Source organism: Antennarius striatus, chromosome 12, assembly GCF_040054535.1.
Source record: "Antennarius striatus isolate MH-2024 chromosome 12, ASM4005453v1, whole genome shotgun sequence".
Classification (NCBI taxonomy): domain Eukaryota; kingdom Metazoa; phylum Chordata; class Actinopteri; order Lophiiformes; family Antennariidae; genus Antennarius; species Antennarius striatus.
Genome location: NC_090787.1, coordinates 15,767,471 through 15,780,156, shown reverse-complemented (window position 1 = coordinate 15,780,156; position 12,686 = coordinate 15,767,471). Strand labels below are relative to the sequence as shown.

The 12,686-nt window shown below is 40.7% G+C and overlaps 2 protein-coding genes across 3 annotated transcripts in view; one reads left to right on the top strand and one right to left on the bottom strand.

Moving 5' to 3' along the window:
• The first annotated feature begins 2,441 nt into the window (after positions 1–2,441).
• Positions 2,442–8,887, top strand: cfap91 (cilia and flagella associated protein 91). The gene is made up of 16 exons (XM_068328764.1): positions 2,442–2,577; positions 3,104–3,258; positions 3,406–3,486; positions 3,633–3,689; positions 3,767–3,942; positions 4,845–5,022; positions 5,365–5,522; positions 5,619–5,783; positions 5,870–6,003; positions 6,078–6,176; positions 6,274–6,345; positions 6,489–6,635; positions 6,715–6,936; positions 7,050–7,198; positions 7,285–7,376; positions 7,506–8,887. The coding sequence occupies exons 2-16, from the start codon at positions 3,110–3,112 to the stop codon at positions 7,712–7,714; spliced, it is 2,088 nt and encodes a 695-aa protein (XP_068184865.1). The 5' UTR covers positions 2,442–2,577; positions 3,104–3,109; the 3' UTR covers positions 7,715–8,887.
• Positions 8,888–9,026: 139 nt separating this feature from the next.
• gsk3ba (glycogen synthase kinase 3 beta, genome duplicate a) overlaps positions 9,027–12,686 on the bottom strand; it is a 29,763-nt gene continuing 26,103 nt past the window's right edge. For both annotated transcript variants that reach the window (XM_068328765.1, XM_068328766.1), the window contains exon 11: positions 9,027–12,038. In XM_068328765.1, coding sequence (XP_068184866.1) covers positions 11,968–12,038 — 71 coding nt within the window. In that variant the 3' untranslated portion in view covers positions 9,027–11,967. The remainder of the gene's footprint in view (positions 12,039–12,686) is intronic.

Genomic DNA, 12,686 nt, shown 5'->3' with positions numbered 1-12,686 from the left:
AAAATGAGGCATTAAAATGTCTGGAATGTAAACACTATTTGTCCCTCTTCTTACTTCATTATTCATTTATTTATGAATACATATCAAGTTTTTAGTTTTTCATGTACATTGGAGAGTATTAATCAGACAGTTGTTTCATGAATTTACTGTTCCAGTATATCCACAGCTGGTACTGAGATGGTTTTATCATTATCAACTCTGTATTTTGTAGATTTTACCTTCTCCACCCTCTGCTCTGACTTCCAGGGCATCCTCTATTTTTGCCTTTTTCACAGTGGCACACAGATACACATTGATGCGTATCTGTGTGCCACTTACAGCTTGTCTGCTGCTTCGTAATAATATTGATTTAACATGAACTGAATAGGGTTGCAATCATTCAAAGCATAGTATCGTACGAATTTGGATCCAGACGCTTTTCTGTGAGTTTCCCTGGTGTGTCTGCTTCCTTCTACAGTCCACAATCGTGCAGTTTATGTACCCTATATGTACCCTGATTTGTTTGGAGGTGTAACTGGTTGTGTCTCTCTCCATGTCTCTGCGATGAGAAGCTGACCTGTCCAGAGTTATCCTACTTCTCAGCCAAGCAGCGTATCAGCTGGGATGGTCTTCAGCAACCCATGATTGGGAAGGATGTATATTCCTAGATAATAGATGGATGTCATTCAGTCTTGAGGCCTGCACTAATTGTGGCGTTACCCACTGTGCCCCCCCAGTGTGCACAAGATGTTATAAATAATTCGTAATAAACAGCAGCACATATAGACATTAAACTTTTCGTACAGTTAGATCAGTACATTTTCTCAAAATGATAACATTTTGATTTTGATGTAATGTTGTATTACACTGAACTAGTTTTGGGTTTTTAAGTAATAAATTCCCCGCTGATCACAAACTTCAAAAGAGATCTTTCATGCTGACTTTGACACAATCAGTTGGTTGTCATCTTGTGGATGCTGCTGTAAGCACATCTTACTGTTTAAAGGTTGCATAACGCAGAGTTGCCTACATCCACATTAGAATATGTTAGTGTGGGTGCAGGCTTCATAACTGACTCGAGTACCAGTTTTCATGTCAAAAGCAACACATTAGTTGATTATCTCATCGATGTGGTCAGCGTCTGCCAGCGCTATCTGGAGTTTGTGGCTCTTCAGTAATGAGCAATCAGACATCTGGTTATTAACGGTCCAAAATAACATCATTTAAAGATGATCAAGAACGGAAACTCTGCATTTCCTTTTCACTGCCTCATGCACATGTCAAAAAAACTGCAGCTATAGGACTTTTGAAAAGAAATATAAGAAACTGCCAACTTAGTACAGTTTTTATATGGTTATTTAATAACTGTATTAAACTAAGTCAAACTGGCCATCTATGTTCTGCTTTCTCGGATGTCTAATATTAGGCTTCTATCATGCTGGCAGCAGTTCAGCTGACTGTGAGTTGGCTCTTTTAACACAAAGGAACTAACTTTTCCACATAATTGCAAAAGCCTCAAGTTATGAAGTAATATTTCTCAGCTGTGTTCCTCAAAAAAGCTTAAACATTGGGCTCACAAAAATAGTCTGCCACTGTGTGTGTGTGTGTGTGTGTGTGTGTGTGTGTGTGTGTGTGTGTGTGTGTGTGTGTGTGTGTGTGTGTGTGTGTGTGTGTGTGTGTGTGTGTGTGTGCATGCACACTGTTTCCCTTCGATAATGCTGACTTCCTGTTTACCTCAAAATTAGCTTTAAATAAAGAAGAAATAAAGAAGGAATGCATAAATGAATGAGTCATTGAACATGTCTCCAAAAAATGAGTAAAAGCGAGAAAAGAAATGTTGATCCACATTTGTATTTGATTTTATGTCACTAATGGTTTATTAAAACATTCTTATAACAAGAGTGTTATAAAAAATAAACAATACAAAGTTTATCTGTGTGGCCGAACAGTACTGTTATTTTAAATTTTTACTTATTTATTTATTTATTTATTTTAATTTTATATACTGGTTTGATCTCCGAAGGGAAATTAAGAAAGCACACTCTAGTTACTAGTTCAAACGCATACATACATAATCGATCCCAGATCCCGATTAAGTCCTCTGAATCTCGCAACGGCGTATAAAATAAGGCATTTTAAAAAATTCAATTTGTACAGTTTGTCTGGGTGTTTTTTTGAAGGACCTTTGTATGTTTTCGTTTCTTTGGTTCCCTTTCTAAGAGCGCTTCACCTCTTTCAGACTTTTTGTTTATCGTCTCCATGGTTACAACGGCGCCAGAGGACGCGTCTCCATCTGAGAAGGAACACCTGTCTAATTTTGATTGAATTCATTTTAATTAAATTCAGTAACATGAGCTTATCTCTCACTGTGATCACTTCTAAAAAAGATGTTAATAGAGCAGTTCGCCGGCAGCGGCTTTATGACTACTTATACGGTAAGTAAACCTCTGTAAGTCCGCCTGACGATGCTAACTCTCCAGGCTAGCCGCTAGCTGACCCCAGCGGCTGTGGGTCGTCACAGATCCGGTGTTCACGGTGTCCTCCGCGGGGGACCATGTCCGCTCCAGGCTGCGAGCCACCGCCTCTGAGGGCCGAGTTGTAAGTTTTGACTATGTGTCCTGACATAAATCACTGATTGTGTTGCTAAAGTTTGTAGAGGTCATGAGCTGCTATATAATATTTTTTTGACATAACTTCAAAAAATTTTTTTAACTGAAAACTCATCGCGAATAAGAAGCAAGTTATAATTTCACTTTGACCTGTGTTTATATCTAAACTATAATAACTGGCCTATATTATCATCTACTATATAGTATTATCTGCTATATTTAAAAAATATTATCTACTATAATATCGTAGATTTTATTCATATATATGAATATATATGTATATGTATATATATATATATATGTATATGAATGTGTATGTATGTATGTGTGTGTGTGTGTGTATGCGTGTGTGTGTGTGTGTGTGTGTGTGTGTATATATATATATATATATATATATATATATATATATATATATATATATATATATATATATATATATATATATAATAAACTATATTGGCAAAACTGAGAACATCATCTGCAATATGAGGACATTCCTGTCTACCACCCACCAGAGGAAGATGCCTGTCTTTGGGTCTATGTTCAGTAACCTGGCCCATCATCCGCCGTACACCCTTCATTTGGACTCTAGGGACCCAGTACCAGCCTCTGTGGACCGCCGCTGGCGAGGCCCCAGGGGTCCCACAGAGACACTGAAGCAGCTGGCAGGGTAACATGGATCAGTACCACTGAAATGAATGACAGCAGTTACTGAGTCAGTTTTTGGACTCTATATGAGCTCTGATCTTTATTATAACTGCATCCTTTGAAATATGTTTCCCATGGTAACGGTCATTCTTCATTATCTTCTTGACAGCATTAATCCGACCAGTCAGTCATGGTTGAAAAGAGAGGAGTGCCATGTGACTGGAGCTGATCGATGGAAATACTTTAATCGGTTTGATTAGTTAACATGAACTCTAAAGTTTTCGATATTTTTGAAACCATGTCAACTTTACCTGATACTACGACAGTTAAAATAATATGATAATCCACTGTCTACATGAGTGACATCTGATCTGATCATGTGTCTTTTTCCTTTAGACCTCTGATATCCTGTTCTCAGCAGCTGCCTCATGATGTGGTTTTTGCTTTGCCAAGGTAGTTTCCACAGACTCTCCATGTTTCTTTATTTGTCAGAAAGTAAAGTATGCGCTTCCTTTATTTTGTCTCCTCAGAGATTATTTATCCACCCTTAAAGACACTTCAGAAAAACAGGCGACCCACTTGACTGTGGGCGTCCAGACAGACTATAGGGAAAGTGAGACACAGACAGACCCATACAGCCCTGAGTACGTGTTACGGCCTGGGACAACCCCATCAGAACTCCTTCAGCTGGCAGCTTTGACTTGGGGTGCGTGACCAACTGTTCAGAACGTTATCATTTATAATACTGTATGTCTAAGTAGACAATTCCAGGAGAAATTTGAATGTGTGATTTAGACATATTTTATGGAAATAACCACTAACATAAGAAAAATATTATTCAATGGGACTGCTAAACAGCAGGTTTCTTTGAAGATATGTCAGTGTTTTTACATCCTGCTTCAAAGCAGTGATGTATTGCGATTGTATGTGTTCATCCGTCCGTCCGTTCTTTCATTCGTTCGTTTGTTCGTTTGACCACCAAATACCTTCACAACCGTTAGAGATAGAAAAATGAAACAAGAAGCACATTACCCGGGCAGCAAAGGGGATGAAAATGAGATGATGATCTTGACCTTGAGAAAACTAAGTCAAGGTCAAATTTCAACTTTTGTACACTCAGATACCGAATAACAGAAAGACGAGCGAGAAGGCTAGTGTGAGTAAGACCAAAGATCAAAGCTACAGCTTTGATTTATGAAGGTAGGTCAGAACACTAGCTTTGATCTTTGACCTACGCAAGTAGGTCCGGGTAAAGTTTTCAATTCAGGGATGTTGCGTGATGTTGAAATCTGCGACTGCCTTGTTTAAAAAATGTATCTGATCACTGGTCTAATGGAAACCTGGTCTATTACAAATACAGGAGAGTGTTCCTTGTACTAAGAATTAGTGTGAGATAAAAAGATTTTAAAAAAACAAGACAAGAAAAAAGGATGGGGGACAAGCTTGTGTTTTTTGCATCAGTCCCATAGATGACATTAGATATTTATAGTTCTCGTGTTAAAACTTAACTGTCAGGTGAATAATCTGACTGTACCATTGTACAGTCAATCAGTTTACTGATCACTCTTGTCACCTCTGCATTTTACATTCACCCTCTGTTTGATTTAGGTCATGGTCTACCTGTAGGCCTGGCAGAAGTAGAAATGATCCAGCGGACACGTGCCAAACGAGCTTGGGAAGCCAGCCTTCCTCCATTAAATGACCTCAGGCAGCTGGACGAAAGGAGGCTTATGATGGAAGAGATGGAGGCCACAGAGTGGGCCTTCAGGGACGGAGAGATCCAGAAGTGGGTGGTGCTGCACTAGGAATGCTATTGTTTAATGTCATTGTTGTATGTTTTAGAAAAAAGACATCCACTACCTGTTAAACCGTCATCGGGCCTTGTTTGGGGTCATTTACTTTGCCCCAGGTGGTGTAGTGGTCATAGCTCGTTTCTACTGCCCCCAAGTGTACAAACTACAGTACTTCATCTAATTTATTCAAAAGGCTTCTCCCAACTCACCATTCTGGGGCTAATGTATGATTGAGCAAAATCACGTCAGTAAGTCACATCCAGTTTCGGTGATGCTGGTGTTCCTGCTGTGTTTATAATGTAAAAACTTGCCCTGTTTCTGTGGGTCATTTCCAGGTTACAAGAAGCTCGTCTTGCTGTGCTGAAGGATCTTTTGAATCGGAGAGATGAGGCCCAGAAAGAAGTAACAGCCAAGAGACTTTACCAGATACATTATCAGCGCTTACAAGATGAGCAGAGGAAGCATCAAAAGATTCACAATGACTACAACAGATGTAAGACTTCTACTGCCTCTGCTCTAACAAATATTCACATTGTGATTATTTTAGGGTTTGTTTTATTCCCTCTGTTTCTTCTTTTGGTTTCTGTAGCACTGAGAAAACTGGAAGCTAAGAAGAGAACTCTAGAAGGGAAAATAGAGCGACTAGGAACAGTCAAACACAAGACACACGTCCCTTGGTCCAACAGGGACACATTGACCAAAAGGAAAACCCAAAACAGTGACTTTAAAAGCCACTATCTGGACACATATGAAGGTCTGAATTGGTACCATGTGTGGCAAATTGAATTTAGAGATTGAGTGTCTCTTCTTGCGGTAACTTTGAACTTTGGTCAATCATAGGCTTACTAAAACTAGAAACAGGACTCTCTGCCTCTATCCTTGAGCCACGAGTTAAAAAACCTCAACCCAAAGTCAGCAAAGACGTGAACAGGCCCCCTGCCAGCATGACAGCAAAAGTGATGAAGACGTACAAGGTAAAAACAGAACACAATCATCTGTTTACATTTATGTTCCAGGTCTACATTGTTCACTAATTTTGGCTACACAGGTCAATGAAGAAATGACAGAGAAGCCAATCCATTGTCTTGTCCGGAAAGAGAAGCCTGTAACTCGTCCTGCTTCTCCCAGAGTGGAAGAGCCGCCAGAGGTCAGCTGATGTCGGTCACTCTAATAGACATTGAACTGGTTCATCCTTCATGGAGCTGATGTGTTGTTTGTTACACTCTGTATCCATCCATCACCAGGGGGATGAGGAGAAAGAGCTTGCGGTCATCTACTTGCAAAAACTACTGAGAGGAAGACGTGTCCAATACGAGGTGTGAGCATGTCTATGTATGTGTGTGAGAGAGGATGAGTTTGTTCTGGATAAGAGAACGTTTGAGTGTGTGTTTACCTGAATGTCTGATTATTTTATTTCTACCTCCAGAAATGCTTGCATGTGCTTTAATATCTCTCACAGATGTTAATGGGCAAGGAGAACCACCTGGATCTCATTCAAGAACTGAGGAGTGACCACGCCCTCCAGAGAGAGGAGCAAGTCCTTAAGAAAGCTGAAAAAGAGCTCGTCATGAACCTGAAACAAGATAGAGACAAATTAAGACACGAGGTTAGATACACACACACATTCATATACAACATTTACAAACTCCGAATATTCTCAGCACTTCTTTTCTCTTCCCACCCAGACCTCTCTACAAGAGGCGTCTTGGGCCGAACTGGTTGCTGAAGAGCTGGAAAACCTTTTTGACACCTTGTCCAAGGAGCTGATTCGTCTCCAGGAAGAGCAGAGGATCCATGCTTTTACACTATTGGCTGAGAGAGACCGTCGTCTACGAGAGGCTGAGGAGAGTGGGAGGAGACAGGTGGAGGACCGCAAGCGCAGAGAAGACGATGAAATCTTCAGACAAGTGTGTATTTGTTTGCATTTCTAGTCACGAGTGTGCAAAGTAGAAAACTAAAATGTGTGATGCATGTGTTTTCATTCTTTACATATTTAAGTGCCCTTAACCTTATCTCACAGGTGATGCAGATACATCAAGAAACTGTGGATTTGTATTTAGAGGATGTCATCCTAGAGTCCTTGGAGCAGACAGCTGACCAGCAGGCCAGAGAGGAGATCCGCAGAAAGGCAAAAGAAGTTAACAACATCGCTTATGCGATGGAGGAAAGGTAATGGACATGCTCATCATGTCTGAAGCGTTTAGAAATTCAAACCTTAGGAAAATAAACCCAGTATTTTTTATGTGTTTGAGCAGCCGGAACGCCGTTCAGTCAGAGGAGATTGTGTCAGAGTTGGTGTACAGTTTCCTCATCCCAGAGATTCAGAAAATCACCGTCCAACAAAAGGGTTTGAGAGATTTTGTTAAAAATTTAGACAATTAAGACATAACTATCAAAAGAAAAAGTAATGTTTGATGATAATAATAAATAAACACTTAATAAACACTGAACTCAACATTTTATTTTGTTCTCCCAGTTCACCAGATGCAGCAGAGACACTTACAGGCAGCTCAGAGTATACTTCAGGGGTCTGCAGAGCATCCTGGGGTATCTCCAAGTATTTTGGGGGTCTCTAAGTCACCCTGTCCTGCTGATGGTGCTTCCACACCAACACTGGAGGAGGTGAAATCCAGTGGAACAGGAGGGAGCAGAGCGGCTCCACAAACAACCCAAGAGCACGATTAATATTTGTATTCTTCTGTGAACGGACGTGATGGAGTGGAAGATATTTTATTAAAGCATTGAAGTGTCATAATCATTATTATTTACAGTATATTTTATTTTAAATGTACAGGATAATCCCTTTTTCTGACAGGCCCCAAGGTCAAGCTCCATTATGGGGATTAATTATGATATTGTGTGTGCGTTTTCACATGCATGCAACCTCACTTCTTTTAAATAAAAACGACAGGTGGTCCTCAGGTTGGTTGAAGAAAAGTATGCTGTGAGGGAGTCACTGACTTCATAAGACGACAAACACCGCTCCCGTGTGGCGATATGAAGATAAAGGCTAAAACAACTGGTCTAGGGTCATGTTTTGTATAAAACTTCAGGCATGGACTTGACAGTTCAAAAACAAAAACAGTGTGACAGAAGCCTTTTATAAAGCAACAAATATCTGTGGACGTGCATGAATAATGGGATGAATGTTGGAGTGTGTTGTTATTCTCCACAACCAAATTCACAAGCTGTTAACTTTGGAGTTTGTGAGCTTCAATCACACACACTGATTGCCGTCAATAATAACTTGCAGTGTTGGTTTGTCAACCACTTTGGATGCATTTTACCAACTTTAGTGATCCCTGACTTATTAGATTCCTTTTGGCTTCAGGTGTGCTTTTGTTTTTTTAAGTGCTAATTACTGAAGCCAAGTGTTGTTCTGTTTTTTAATGTAATTTAAAATTCATTTTAATTGAACTCGAAGAGCCAACTCATAAAATTTTGGCATGGTTCTGGATAAAAGAGGCAGGTTCACAAATCTGTTCTTGTTTTAACATGAAAATGGCTGAAGGGTTTTGGCCATGTACTGTTGAAACAACTTTGAGTGGAAGGGGCATATTGAGTGATTCCTTTAATGTTGTGAAATCAGACTTTTCCAGTATTTTTTTTACAATTTATCCTTAAACTAGGGAAGATTTTAATGAAATATGGAGGTGTTGGGTATGTGCCCAGTGGCTGTGGAATCCTGTTAGAGCTCTAAAGGCAGTCGTAATGGCGCAGACAGGAAACACAATGGTCAGCTTGAAAGAAAAGTGGCCTGTTGGGCCTTGGAAGAGGTGCATACTCTACCGAGTGGACTTCTAGTTATCAAACATTAGTATGCCAACATGCCAAACTGCAACAATAAACATGTTACACATTACACCTGCTCTGCAGTAGCATATTAGCTTTGAGTATGTTGGGTTATTGTGTTAGTGTGATGCCTGTACGTACGGCATTGCACTTTTGCAGACTAGTTTGCTTCATATGAAGAAATAACAGATAGAAGAGACAGTGCTTGATCATTTCCAGGCTATCCTACTCTTTATTTAATGCAAATTACAGTACCAGGGAACTATTCCTCAGAGCACGCAGAAGGAATATTTACAGAGGTGCACATTTAGCATACCTTCACAGGACAAAAAAAAAGAAAAACAAAACAAAAACATCAGTCACAAACAGAGGCATTCAAGTAGTAGTACTGTTATACAAGGTGTTTTTGTAGCATTTTTTATGATTCTTTTCTTTAACCCCAGTTACTTGTTTATATGCTAGAATAAATCATTATTACTAGCATATATACTTGCTCATCTTTTTTTGGTAACCTTTGTGGTGTTTTTATTGAACTGGAGTTATGGGTAGGGTGAGGCGATAAAATTATTGTGTGGTAGCATCATATTCATGAATGCATTATTACAGCAAGCAAGAGACAGGGGAGAGGCTACATGACTCGAACCCTTAGGTGCTACTGAACCCCCCCCCCCCCCGAATATGCAGGAAGGGAGGAGAACAAGCAAGAGGACAGGGAGACAAATTATTCAGCATGAGAGGAAGTGACAGAACACACGACTGCATCTGAGGATGGCTCATCACAACTACATTGTCTGGCTTTGGTAACAGAACCAACACTGAGTAATACAGAAACTGTACTGTATTGTATATATACAGTATATGAGGCCTTTACAGCCCCTGCTGCGTTCACAACCACCCACCCACCCACTCACTCACTTCATGCCCCGGAGTCTGTGCCAGGACGGTCACGTACATGCATGCGTCTGCATGTCAGTCCAAAATAAAACATCTACAATAAACACGTGTCTGCTGCATCTTTAGACGAGGAAAATATTCTTAGAATTCATGTTTGTAGATTCGATTAAGTGTGCAATGAAGAAGGGAAAGCCTTGTGAGTGACGGGGGCTGAAGATCAAGTATGCACATGTGAGTGTGTTGCAGGACATTCAACAGCACCGAAGGGAGAGTCACAATATCTGGTGTGTGTGTGTGTGTGTGTGTGTGTGTGTAGTGGGGGTGGTAATGGTGAGGGCCAGTCGAGAAGGGGGGAACAAGGCGAAGGTGTATGAAAGCAAAGGCACTCCAAACTATAGTTACACTATACATGACTAGTTCTTGTTACAATAATACAGCTGTCATCTACTGTACTGTACAGGTGAGATTGAACATATGGCTGGATAAAGCTGATCATCACCATCATCTACAATATCCATTAACAACATCAGATTTGCCCTGTTTTTTTTTTTGTTAAATCAATATTTCTTTCTCTACCCTTTATCATCTTTGTTCTTGTTCATAAACAGTACATGGGTCTGCATATATATACATACCTTGAACACAACATGGGAAAAGAAAAAAAAAAACATTAAAAAAAACAACATACATGTCAGAATTTTGGTGAGGAGCCTTTATACTGTATTTACAAATCCATCTTTTTCTTTTCTTTTTTTAAAATTTTTATTTTAAATGTCATGAGTATTCTCTGTAAATAAGACTGTACCGGGTGGCTCTATGTATGGCCAGTGGAAGGAAGGGGGCAGGGGGGGACACGCTAACACTTCAGTCAGTGGTCACAACACAAGACAGGCCGCCGAAAACAGCGATCCGCTGGGACTTCTCGGGGAGAGTGGAGGAGAGGAACGTGTTTAAAAAAACATCTCAAATTGTTCACAGAGAGCTAGACAATGAAAAAGGTGCTTGTCTAGAAACTGCACTGCCACGGAAACACTGTTATAGACAGGTACAAAGATAGAGAATAGAGCGGTGCCCTAAATCCATCTACAGTCTTAGTACAGACAACACAAGAGAACAGGGAAGTGGCTGCTGGAATCGATCACTCCAGCCAATAAGAACAGAAAACAAAAACACCACATGATCTAAATCTATTGTCTTTAGGCAGCAGCAAATATTGCCACTGCTCTGCCAGATATGAGCTCACCATAAATGATTTCTGAACCATTTTAGTTAATATACATCTATATATACTTTTTATACATAAAGAAAAGTAATATATAAACTGTGTATGTAATGCATGTTTGTTTTGTATTCTATGTATATATTATACAAGCACACAGGACCAGATACGTGTCACATCCATCGCACATGGCAATTCTAAAAAAAAAAGTCTGCCCAGGTGTACAAAACCAAAAAAATTAAAAAAAATTAAAAACAAGGTGGATTAAAACAGCTTGCCAACCATTTAAAAACAACCCCAGGCAAAGAAACAAATATTACCCCCTCTGCGAGAGGACTGCTTCTTTCCACATACATCAGGTTCATCATGCATTCGTGTGTGTGTGTGTGTGTATGTGCATTCATGAGAGCGCGCGTGTGTGTGTTTTACCCGTGCATGAGCCTCATGCCTTGGATGTGAAAAGTGAGATAAAGTGGGGGAGGGAGGTGGTGGCGGCGGGGGGAATTCTCCGGGTGATCCTAACCATACTCAGGCCATGCACTACAGGAGGAACCGGGGAGGTCACAGGGGTCAGAGGTAAAGGTTTAGGTTACAGAAAAATGAAAGAAATGTAGAGATCAGGGGGGAAGGGCCAAGAGGAACAGCTTCAGACGTTTTCTACAGATTGTCCTCTTACAAACAATAGCAGGCTAGCATTGTGTATACATGTACAGTGTACTTTATCAATAGGAACACCTCTGTTCACTTCCCCTGTTGAAAGGGCGCAGAGAGATGTCTTTGACGAAGGATGGAGAACAGTTCAAACAGCTGGATGACGGGTCGGTCGGGGATCGGGGGGGACGCTTGGTTTGTGATCATGGCATTGGGCTGTTGGCTAGCTGTTGAACCCGGACTGCGTCAGCATCACTCTGCTGCTGTCGTGGAGGAGGAGCAGGACAGAGCAGAGCCAAGCGGAGCTCACCCCCCGGCCGAGGCAGTGGAGAGGCCGTGAGCTGGGGCTGAGCCCGGGGCAGGGCGGGGAGGCTCTGCGGGCTCAGGAGGTGGAGTTGGAGGCCGAAGCGGAGGCGGTGGTGGTGCTGGGACCTCGCTCTGTGCTGCTCCCATCTGTGAACGAAAGGAGGTTGTTATCATTTAGCATTAACTGCATAGTTTGTTTGAGCTTAGTACATAAAAGAAGTATTTTAAATGTAAAGTTAATGCTAGCTTTTAGCGCAAGTAAAATTTACACAACTTCAAATGAAACACTCAACGCACTTACAGATGTACTGCTTTTTATTGGGCTAATCTAGAAAAACCTTTTATTTCCATGTAGCGCAGGCTTTGTTATAACTCTCCACTAAAATGTTTTGGTCACACGAGACTGATTTGGAGCCATGACGCCACTCCCTGGTTCAACTCATCAACTCCCATGAAATGGAACAAAGATTTGGGAGAAAAAGAGCAAACAGTCCTGAGGAGCCCCGACCTAATACCTCTGATTGCTCAAGCGCAGCGGCCTCCAAAAACTTAGCAGCTCTTCCAGGATGTAACACTAATGAGGTGAAATGTTCTTTACTCCAGTTGTGTGACCTGAAATATGTGGTACTACTTGTTATCAATTAAATCAGGACAATTAGTAAAAGTTAAGTTCACAAGACAAAGCAAATAAACACACTGCTGGATTTAAAACCCCTTGATTGCTCTATTTAACCATTAGAGAGTCACACCAATTTTCCATTTGACAGAGACACAGATCATGACCCACACTCCTCA